The sequence below is a fragment of the Pristis pectinata genome, chromosome 25 (genome assembly GCF_009764475.1).
Source record: "Pristis pectinata isolate sPriPec2 chromosome 25, sPriPec2.1.pri, whole genome shotgun sequence".
NCBI lineage: Eukaryota > Metazoa > Chordata > Chondrichthyes > Rhinopristiformes > Pristidae > Pristis > Pristis pectinata.
The window spans coordinates 18,161,173-18,173,309 of NC_067429.1; the positions used below are offsets into that span (position 1 = coordinate 18,161,173).

The 12,137-nt window shown below is 36.3% G+C and overlaps 1 protein-coding gene across 1 annotated transcript in view; it reads right to left on the reverse strand.

Annotated features, from left to right (window-relative positions):
• Positions 1–4,731: 4,731 nt before the first annotated feature.
• The window catches only part of LOC127583006 (integrin alpha-3-like), a 147,636-nt gene continuing 140,230 nt past the window's right edge, over positions 4,732–12,137 (reverse strand). Inside the window, exons 25-26 of the mRNA XM_052038693.1 lie at positions 9,668–9,809; positions 4,732–7,326 (exon numbers count right to left, since the gene is read on the reverse strand). Of these exons, the coding sequence (XP_051894653.1) occupies positions 9,699–9,809 (111 nt within the window). The 3' untranslated portion in view covers positions 4,732–7,326; positions 9,668–9,698. The remainder of the gene's footprint in view (positions 7,327–9,667; positions 9,810–12,137) is intronic.

A 12,137-nucleotide genomic window follows, 5' to 3' on the forward strand; every position in this document is an offset into this window, starting at 1 on the left:
CTGGAGCGTCACCCTCTGCGTCATGGCGTCGAGTCGTCAACGTCCCACGAATTGTTCCTGGTGCTGTTGTTGACATCTTGGGCTATTGGGCAATGCTGACTGATTGAACTCGGAGAACTTGGCTGCAAAACCTATTTTTGCATCTAGAACATAGGCTAGTTTTTTTAAGGTAGCGGTGTAAATATGAATTTGCATTTATGGAAGGGTGTAGCAAATTTTGCCAACATCTTGAAAAAATATGATTATTCCCATGTGTAAATATTAGAACAGAGCTGAGCTGAAATTACTGAAATGAATGTCTGTGGGCAATATATATCAGCAGAGTTCCCCATGGCTATTGACACCTGGACTTTCCCTGCTTATACCATGTGGTGCACGGCTAGTGGTTAGAGTTAGGTTGTCTTTAGGATGATTTGGGTTTTCGTGGTTGGATGTCAGGACAGGGATTAGAGGGATCATTGCTTAAGGTGAGCTGAGGATACGCAAAATGTAAATGGATGCCTGACACCTTGGCCATTCCCTTTCTCTGTTCTACCTTCTGGGAGAAGATGCAGGAGCTTAAAAGTCCAGATTTAAGGGCAGCTTCTTCCTCACTGCTATCAGACTTCTGAACCAATCACCCCTTTCACATCCCCTTCCCAATGGTGCCACCTCATTCCTGTACTCTTTATTCTACCTCTCATGGTTATTCTGCTATTGTCACTTTAGCATTTCAGATTACACTACACTCTTTGCACCATTCTGCTATGCTGTGCTTGTCGCTGTATTTATTACTTATTAATACCATGTATACTGTTTACGAGCTTCATGTGAGCAAGGAATTTCATTGTATATGACAATAAACTAGTCTGAATCTTAAGAAATACTGTTGATCGTGGAAATCTGAAATAACAACAGAAGATGCTGGTCACAGTGAGTTGGTCAAGTAGCATCTCTGAAAAGAGAAATAGAGTTAAGGGTTAAGGCTGAAGACCCTTAGTCAGAACTGTGAAAGAGAGAAGACAAGTTGGAGAGAAGGTGGAAGAGGGAAAGATAGGAGTAAGGGAACATACAAAAGGGTGAGGCCTGGACTGCAGTGGGGATAAATTGTAGGTATTATCTGGTCAAGAGGTTATTAAAGTCAAAGTTTTTTTACAAAGTCAAAAAGCCATGTCTAGTGTTTGATGATGCTTCCTGCATTCTTCTTAAAATTATTAAGAGATGAAGGTGATGTACCTTCTACCATTAGGTTGCTTTGAACATAATTTCCTAATCAATTAATATTTTAAATAAAACTCTGCTTTTCTGTTTTATGCACCTCACATTTTTCCACATTAATTCCACATTAACATTCTCACTCACTCAATTAAGTTGTCTATATCTCCTTGAAGACTCTGTATTCACCTTCCTACTTGATTTCACTAAATTTTGTAATGATCAGCAAACTTGGAAATATCACATTTGGTCCCTGCAGTCAAAAGATTTGAATGACTGGAGGTTAATCACCAATCCCTGCTGTACTCCAATAACCACAGTCTGTCAGCCTGAGAAAGATCCATTCCTTACCTCCTTACTTTCAATAAGGTCCAACAATGGACTCCTGTCTAACCTTTTTGACATGCATCCATTGTTGGATCTTATTGAAAGTTTCTGATATCTAAATACACTACATCTACTAGTCCTTCCTTATCTATTCTACTAATCACATCCACAAAGAACTCCAAAAGATTAGTCAAACATAATTTTCCTGTCATAAGTCCATGCTGATTCAGCTCAATGTATTTTATCTTTTCAGTTGTTCTGATATCCTTTATTGTAGATTTCAGCATTTTTGCTACTACTGATGTTAGGTTAACAGATTGGTTGTTCCCTTAGGTGAGGAGCTGTTTGTTGAACCTCTGCATCGTGGTGCCTCTAGAGATGATTTTTTTTCCCCTTGAAACATGGTGGAATTTTTGATCCAAGAACACCTTGCATTTGTGCAGAGTTAGCTCCTGGCTCTCTGGTTGTTCTCAACAAACCAGTCCCGGTCTTTTCTGGGAGAGAAGCCAAAGAGACAATTCACAAGTGCTAATTACTGTGGACTTCAGGGCAATCTAGATAGTGTGGACATCACATGCCCTTGTTGTTAGAGAGTTGTCAGGTTGCAATGGGAGTTGCTCTTTGGATGTTTGGAAGAGCTTTCTTTGCTGGGTTCTCAAGACTTTCAACATTGGTCCTTTTGCGATAGCACTTACATTTCTGCAGTTGTTCTGCGGCCAGGCTCATGGAAATAACACAACAGATAAAGCAGTTGTCAATGCAGCAAACATTGTCACCTGTCATGACACTTGTAATGCAGATATCCATGTGGTCTGTCACTCAGACAATAATCAAGGGTGTAGCCATGACGTCTTGTTTTTGTCTTTGACAAAACAGAGAGTTGGTTATAAAATATTCCAAGAATCTCCTCAGGAGGAGGACACCACTTTTCTTGCTCCAGTCACTCCTTTCCCGTGGTTCCCATCCTCTCCATCACAGCCATTTGAAGTTGCCCAATGTTCTGTGACATGGGCAAGGATTGGGGTGGGACTTAGGGCAAGGCATTTGGGTTAATGGTTTAGGCTTTGAGCTGGGCTTTACAATCAAGGCTGGTGGTTGAAGTGTTATAGTTAGGGTTTGAAAAAAGGTTAGGTTCAATATTTTTGGTGATAATAAGATTATAAGTGCAGTCAGGTTAATACTTGCTTCCTCTTTCCCTTACACCAATACTCTTCCCACAATCAGCGATTTAGTTGTGTTTTCTTCACTTTGGTACTTTTGTACACTATCTATGCTGCTCATGATATTGTCTGCTTTACAATGGAAAATACAAATGCAGATTGAGTGAGCAATTTGCTGAATAGTAACTGGAATTAATCCCAAGGAGTAGTCATACAAGAATTTATAATGCCATGTCTGTATTTGGGAGGGCACTTGACAAATCTTTCTATCTGCAACAATATGCAATGTCAAGACCTAAATTCGGATCTAATATTTTGGCTGAGTAATATGATTGTTCAGCACCTAATTTTCAGAATTTAAATAGCTTCCTCGCCCACCATCTAATGTGGCTAGCAGGAAGTGCATGTTGTTTGCAAGTATGCCACCTAACTAAAGTAATTAGTGTACAATGCTCAAGTCTGAAACCTTTGCATGTGCAAACATGTATTCCTACAGCTGTTGGATGCCCTGACAGCAGCTTTGTTTGTCCCAAGGAAATTACGTGCAGGTAGATCAGACACACAGTCAGCACGATAAGTTTAAAGAATAAACTTAACTGAAGTGGAACTGGGGGATGTAGTGATATGGTTATCATTACTTTAAGATTAAGTATTGCACAAATGATAGATTAACTCTGGAAAACTTTGTACGGAATCTAAAGTACAAGTGCAACAATAGCTGAACTGAAGCATCACTATTCTAAGTTCAAGATTACAGTGTAGTCACAGTGAGCTTAAGTTCTAACTCTGTATTTAATATATCACTGCATTCAGAATGTTTTTGCTGATGTCAAAGTCAAAGTTGAGTTTATTGTCACATGCACAAATATGTGTATGCACAGGTGCAATGAAAAACTTACTTGCAAAAGGCACGTAGCATCATCTAAGCAGCATTCAGGAGGAAAACATAAGTTAAACATGGGTGGTCACTGTTAGTGATTCAAGATTTATGGAATTATAATGAATATAGCAGGCATTAATTCAAACAAGAACCAATCTTTAGTCCTTAATATAAATTGCAAGCAGTAATATCTTTGAAATTAAAAGGATAACTTTTATGTACTCAGAGAGTCAGCCCTCACAGTGTTGGATGTCTGGGTTCTCTGTCCTTTTTGCTTTGTTGATATCACTTGTTCCCATTTGTAATGAACTTCCATTTTGACTGAATACCAAAAACTCTCCTTGACAAAGTTGTTATATGGTTTAATATTCTTCTTGGGTGCAATCCTTTCTCAATATGAGCCAAAACTCATTGGACACTAATATTATTCAATTGACGACTGTGAGCAGATAACCTATTTTTAGGATTACTAATGCCTTGAGTATTATTTTCATTCAAACTGAAAACTTATAGGGTGAAGCTAGTTGTAGCAAGGTATAAATTGATCGTTTTAATATTTTTCTGCATCTATTAACCGAATTACCACATTGTATCAATAATTCATGATAGGCTGCTGATATGTGATCAAAGGTTATTATCAGATTCTACAAGTTCCATCGAGCACATTAGATAATATAAAGCTTAGGCTTGCAACCAAATTTCTGCAAATAATTAATGAATTAATGATCATCCTATTAACAGGAATGCTGAGTGGATGCATTTTTCTATAAAATGGGAGAGTTTAATGTGCTCTACCAAACTGGATTTTTCTGCTCTAACCTGAAGCTCACTGGAATAATTCCACCATCTGATGGGGTCAAAAATAGACAATAAATCCTTCTATTTTCTCTGTCATAAACACTCAAAGTTACATGTCCTGTTAGGTGAATTGGCAAACAATAAGCACAAGTATCCTGATAACATGTGATCACAAATATGAGGGTAAATATTAATTTTGTTCTAGGGCCACAGGAGGTAGGTGAGGACATTTTCCAATAGAGAGAATTTTGGCAGATGCTTTAAATGTCCAAAATATATTCACAAGTCACTTTGTGTACTTGTTACATTTGCTATATTGTTAATTCATCCTGATAGTTCATCCACTGAATGTGGTAGCCCTTCATATGTTTTGATAAAAATACTTTTATTTAGATATTCCAGTAGCACAAACTATTAAAAAGACATTACCCATTTCAGTAATTTCAGTAACAGTAATAAACATTTTATACAGTATTAATACAATTTGATACAACAAAGACTACAGTAGCAAAACAGAATCCCCACATCCATATAATAGAATGCCAAATATTTACAAATCTAAGTACAGTATAAGAATTTCTTAGTTCTGTGACATATTTATTTATTTGCTAAATGTTCAGCAGTTAAGAATATAAAACACAGTAGTAATTAACCAAATCTGCTTCCATTACCCTTTCAGACTATGCATTCTGGATCACAGAAACTTGCTGCATGAAGCTTATATTTTGCATCTAGTTCTTTCACTAGTTACCTTATATCTGTGTTTCCTGATTTTGTCTGCCGATGAATTTTTCTTATTAGTCTATAATACTCATCCATGATGTTGAACGCCTCTATCAAATCTCCTTAATGTTCTCTGGTCAGTGGAGAATAACACCATTTCTCCCATTTTCTCCATTCTTGGTACCACTCTCTTTTATGTCCTTTTCAAAGTTTTAACATTCTTCCTTAATTATGGTGTCCAGAATTGAACACAGTACTAAGCAGTAATTTATATTTTAATCTTCAATAACTTATATTCTGACTGAACCAAGCTGCACTTATTAACCAAGACAGATTCTAGTATGGTTGCAATTTGCCCAATATCACTATAATCTAAACAGATAAACTAAGATAAAGAAAAAAATCTTGTCTTAGAGTCAACTTATTTTTCATTTATTGGAGAATTTAGCTACTCCAAGAATCAAATCACAAACTCTGTTTGTCTTTTATACAGAGTTTATAATGCATAATTACTACAATGGGAGTAGCTACATGTCCTGTACTTTAAAAGAGATGCTAACCTCTATTTATATTTTTAAAATATAATATGGAGAATTACATTAACGGCTAAGTGTTTAACATAAATGTCAGCAACAGGGCACTTCAACTCTCACTTAAATTTAAATCTAAGGTTTTCAAGGTATATATTATTTTTTTAAATTAAAGGTATCACTAACTGCTCGCTTTCTTCTTGCACTTTCTCTAGTGCGATGTTGTACGGATGTGTAAATACATATACACATTCTGATTGTTTAAGTGAACAAGAAAAAAATGTTTTGGTTTGATCTCAGTGCATGAACTTTCATTTTGTCATAAGAGCTTTTCCATTAAAAATAAGGATCTTTTATATGCAATTACATGCAAATTTACAAAGTAAACTGGAGAGAGTGAATACCTGGCTGACACCTTCTTTCCTCACATTAAGTTGTTTTTCAAAGCAGCAAACAGGATGGCAAATAATGGATCCACAGTTCCAATTACTACCTCAATCTGAAGTGATAAAAGATATCACATTTCCACCAATATCCTGTCAACATGAAAACACATTGGTGTATGTACCTTTAATACTACTGTATGGATTGGAATTTAAAAAAACATAGTACCATATTTCAAAGATAATAGAGAAACCAAAAGATTGACATTGCAAGTACAGAAAACATATTGGTAAACAATCTTTACCTCTCACTTTCTTTTAGTTGTTGTGTATCGATGTCATAGAATGATACACCTTCTGCAATTGTTATTCAGTAGACACTGCACAAATGGAAAGCTCACATCAACTCTGAACATCTGTAACATTATCTCGTAAGTAGTTCTATCACGGGGTTCAGTGTGGGACAAAGGAGATAATATGCAATACCAGCAGCACACGCAGAAGCTGATCAGAATGCAATTTGTTTTGCTCCCATTTGTCTTCTAAACTGAATTCATGCTCTTGGGGGTGGGGATGGGGAATACAAATTGTGGCTGAGAGCAACCCTTTCAAGAGCTCTTCAGCTGATTTTCAACCAAAATACCCCTACCCACATCTCGATTTCAAGTGGACCTATCTTCCCTTTTAACACAATAAATTAAATATTAACCCATATTGTTCTAGAGTTAAAATTATAACAGAACAATATATTCAGCACAATGAAATTTTCTCATGAAGTGGTAACTACTGTCCTGTTCCTATTGTAAATTAATATGTTTACTCCAACCCACCTCCCTCCCCAATCTACAAGCCCTCCGACCAGCCCCTTCCCTCTATATTTCAGTGCATTGAAGTCTTAATCTAACCTACTGGAAAACCATGCTCCTGCACCTATCAGTAGCTCATACAAGAACTTCAAAAGGCATTGAGGATTCCAAGTTGTTCCCACTGTGCTTTACAAACTTTATCTCATATTTTTTTCTGAATGCAGCTGAAACATAAGTTATCATAAACAGAACTAATGTAATGTGAACAGAAATGTTTGTACACAGGTCAAGTTTCCTGTAATATTTGCCAGGTAAGTGTTTGGACACAGCAGGATGGCTCCTTATAAACTCAGAAAGAAGCAATCATTAGTACTTGTCCTTTTCTTTCCAGTTTGTTACCCATTGCTTCTTCTGGGTCTTATTTGTAAAGCCTTCTGTGATAAAGTAGCGTTCTTCTTTGCGGATCTTCACAGCATGATACTTTGGCATACTTCTATAGTATCTTGTTCTCTTGAAGAAGCCACACTGCTCAAGAAAGAAAGGTCACAAAAGAAAGTTATTACGTACTTCTTAAGAGTGAACTTTTGATGAAGTGACTGACTAACCCAACTATCATTTTTGGTTACGCTTATTACTTTTGGATAACCAACATCATTTTTAGATTAAAAAAATAATGAACCCAGGATCCTTGACCTTCATTTGGTATAAATAGTGTAACAGAGCCATCTAGTCCAGCTTTGATTCTCAGACTTTATGTGATGACTTAGCTGATCTCAACTGGAAAGACAGTAGGGATAATTTATCTTTTATTTCCCATGTTGATTTGGTAAGATGTGCCAACCTGTCACTGGATGAAGGTGGGTGGAGGGTGAAGGAGGGTGGGTGATATTGATATCAAATAAGAGTTAGGTAAGGGATGGCTGCAGAGGGGGATTTTCAGGAGGCTTTTGAAGATGGAAATAGTTATAGTTGGTCTGAAGGTATTAGAAAGAGAATTCCATTCTACAGAGGCCTAATAATTGAAGATTTAACCAGGAATTTTGACTGAAGGAGTTTATATAGTGATTCGGATTCAGAGCAAAGTAGGACAATGAGCTGTGGCATAAGGATAGGAAGATTACAAAGATATGGTGGAAAAATTACTCATAAATAGGATCATTTCGAAACCATTGTGGTGGAAAATAGAGAGGCAAAGAAGCATTTGTGAACTCTGGTTTAACTGGTAACCAGGCTTAATAATATAGAAGAGAACAATTGATTCCTGGGTTTTCATTCACCCAGCAACATTTAGGAAGATGTAAAAGAAAAAGAGAGGTTAGTAAACTGCTAACATACAATGATGAGAATCTTTCCACGAAAGCTCACTGTAATCAAAATAGGAAATTATGCAATTTGTAGACTACGAAGAGATTATCTGTCAGCAAGATCAAAAAAAACAATTAGTGAAATAGGGGAAAAATGAGAAAAAAACAGTCATCTGTTAGAGAAAGGAACTTAGAGAATTAGTCTGTCCATGTGGAGGAAAAGGCAAGGAAAACAAGAGTTGTACATGAAGCAGGATAAAGTAGTCCTCTCTCCTAAGGTTTCTCCGGGCGTAGGAAAAATAAGATTCAGTACATAGAGTTGGTTAGCATGTTGATAGCTATCAAACATAATGCAAAGATAGTTGAGAAAGGAAATAATCCAAGCAAATCCACTTTTTAAAAGTGAGCATCACCATTTTTCTAAGTCAATTATACAGAATTTCCAAGATCAATGATAACATTTTCTTCATTAAGTTGTCTAGGCATTAACAGGTAAAAAAAATTACCATTGCCTCATCATTTCTGAACTGGATAATTTCAACCCCATTGCAAGATGGACCTTAAATTTTATTTAAAAGATCAACCAGAGCTCCCACTTTCAGCTACTGTCTGATGACCATTATATGGATAAGGAAATGTATAGATAATGGGCAAGGTCAGGATCAGCCACAGTGAATCCTTTCACTGTCAAAAAGCCTGTGACATTTTGCATAATTTTTTTCCAATATCATCACTGAACCTTGAAGGAAAACAGCAGGAAAAGGGACAAAATTGGATGGCATTGTCTTCTGTGATGTGTTTGGTTCTGGTGGCATAGCTGTGGGGAAGTGTTGAAAGACTAGCTGTTTTCCTTCCCATCAAAGTCATATGCTTTGACTCAGACAGCAATAATAATATACAAAGCACATTAAATGTGGCAATATGTTTGATTATCTGTAAAGAATCTTCACAAATAATCAAACAAAATTTGACAGTGAGCCACATAAAGCTGGGAAATGGGATTAACCTGAAGTACATTTTTGGCCAGTTTGGACACGCTGGGTGAATGGCCTCTTTTGCACCATAGGTTTTTATGATTCTAAGGAATTATTAGGGCAGATGACCAAAAACATGGCAAGGTAGATTTTAAGGTTACTTTAACAAAAGAAAGAGAGGCACAGAGGTTTAGGAAGGAAACTCCAGACTGCGAGTCTTGGCAGCTGAAGACATGGGCGTTGAAAGGGGAGCAATTAAACTCTGGAATGACTCTTTGGAAATCGTGCAAGGACTGTTCATTCCTCAAAATTGCTTTGTTATTTTAGGAGTATGAAGATGAGGAAAAAATACAGGAAAAGTTCTACAGTGATTTGTTTTGCAAAACAAAAAAGTGAAGAAATATAGAAGTAAAATGATCTTATTTCTGCAACAACGAGATTTAGAAAGAAAACATAGCAATAGTCATTCCTGGAGTAAATAAAATTTTTATAAAGGATAACAGGCAGCTACCCTATATAGGATTACAAAATAATAGATCCCAAACACTTCCCTACCCAACCTTATTCTGCCACTGCATGCTCTATTACCAAAAAGTGCAGGAGGTGAGGTTGACCAGCACTAGTCATTATCAGTAAGGCGCTTAGTTTCTGAGGGCTGAGTCTTGATTTCAGCCTTTTGCTCCTTGGCTTCATACATAGCTCGTGTGTTCGCTCTCTTGAAGAAACCACACTATAAAGAAGGAAGTTATTCAATTAAAATTATCAACAAAACATGGAGTATTTTACAAAAATACACATACATAATGATTTCTTTTCTCAAAATAATTATGGATGATGAAATCCCGTAAATCTATCATGAAGTAAGCTCCTGAAGTTGGTCATTGTATGTGAAACAGAGTTTACCAACATCAGTCCTCAAATACCTTTTACTTTTTAAATGTGATGTGGCTTTCTGTCTCCAACATCAAATCAGACAGTAAATTCCAAACCTTCTAGGTAAAAATATTTTTCCTTTTCTCCCCTCTAATCCTTCTAGCACTCCCCTCTAATCCTTCTAGCAATGATTTTAAATCTATGCCTTTTGGTTTTTGATCCCCCTATTAAGGGAAATAAGGTACTTATTTACTCCATTTAGGCCCCTTGTATTTTTATACACCTCATCTGCCCTCAGCCTTTTCTGTTCCAAAGGAAACAACCCCAGGCTATCCAATCTTTCTTTATAGCTTGAAGTTTCCATTCCTTTGTAACATCCTTGTAAATCTCCTCTGCACCCTCTCATATCCATCTTGTCATGTGGTGACCAGAACTGAAACTGGTACTCAGCTGTGGTCTTCTAGCAAAAATCTTACATTCTATGCCTTGGCAAAATAAAGTAAAGCACCCCATATGCCTTTTTAACCACCTTATTGACCTGTCAGTTCCCTTTAAGGATCTATGAACTTATAATCCAAGGATACTCCGACCCTTCAAAACCCTCTATCTTTTATTTATTGTGTATTCCCTGGTCTTGTTGCACTTATCCAAATGCATCATGTCATACTTCACAAGATTGAATTCCTTTGCCACTTTACCACTCAACTGACCAGACCACCTTTATCTTCCTGCAGCCTAACATTTCCCACTCACTGTCAACCACACAATCCATTTTTAAAAAGTGCAAGGTTGTTCACTAAATTCAAATCCCTCCCTACTTACTACAATGAAGCTGATGAAACAGTTATAATTACTCAAAAGAAGCAAAGGTACTGCTGTGCAATAGGTTTTGATTTCCTTACATTCTAATGTGAAGTGAATCAAAACATCACTTTGCATTTTCAATTTATAGATTGAAACTAACAAAAAGTAAGGCATCCAGAAACTGTTAGAAGACAAGACTTAGGAAATATGGCAACCAGCTGAAACAGATGGGGGAATATATATAGTACATATTGTGCTTGTTCAAACTATTATTAAATTGTGTCAATAAAATCTCTCTTGCATTTGTGAGTTACCACAGAAACAGCATTGTGGAGAGAAACACAAAAGAAAATCCTTGTTTGTGCAAAATCTTGCTCTCATTTCCATATTATAATCTTTAGACAGAATTCAGCTCATAGCAATCACAACGAACATGTAACATTCAAATTCACTCACTAATTAGTTACAAATAATTTCACTAAGAATAAATAAGGGTAAGAATACAATCACTCAATGATTTGCAGTTCTGTTTCACTGTACACATCCTACTCAAGCAGAAAGTCCAGATGCTTTCCGAGTAACAGAAAGTACAGATGTTTTGCGGTTACCTTGGAGCAGATGAGCGTTGCATTTGAATGGTAACATTCCACAGATAATTGACGAACAATCAAGTGTAGTGAGGTTTGTAAAGCATCGAAATATGCAATGGGATGATCACTTTTTCAAATATATCTGTTTGAATATATCTGCACCATAGTCTAAATATTTAAATCTTTCTCACCCTCCCAATTTTTTTCAAATATTACTCTTCAGGGACCATTTTTCAAGAAGGCCAAACATCATTATATACATCGTTAATACCATCTATGCTTGTGCTAGTAAGATTAAATTGATGGTTTGATTGTTTATATAGCACAAACATCGCAAAGTTAGGATAATAAATGATTTATCAATCAGATATCTAATGTAACTTTCCATGCACAGGTAATTCTTATTTATTTTTTAAATAAGGTAATATGAACAAGAATAATGTTCTTGCTCTTTGCCTGTAACACACCCACAATGACACTGTCACATTTTTCCTCAGTCTAATGCAAATAGAATGGGAATAGTACCAGAGACCAATCCTGAAAATGACCACATCCACAAGAGGATGTTTAACAAGGCAAAAACAATCTTTCTTTCTTTTCAATTTTTGGCAATAGTGCAAAACAAGGATGTATTTCACAGCCACATCTTATAGACTTCCCTTAATACAGCTTCCATCAACTTGTTCATTTCATATCATCAAAATAATCAATATTTTACAGTGTTTAAATGAGCAATGCAGACAGGGAATAATCTGTGGTAAAGGGAGAGTGTATATTAATATAAACCAACT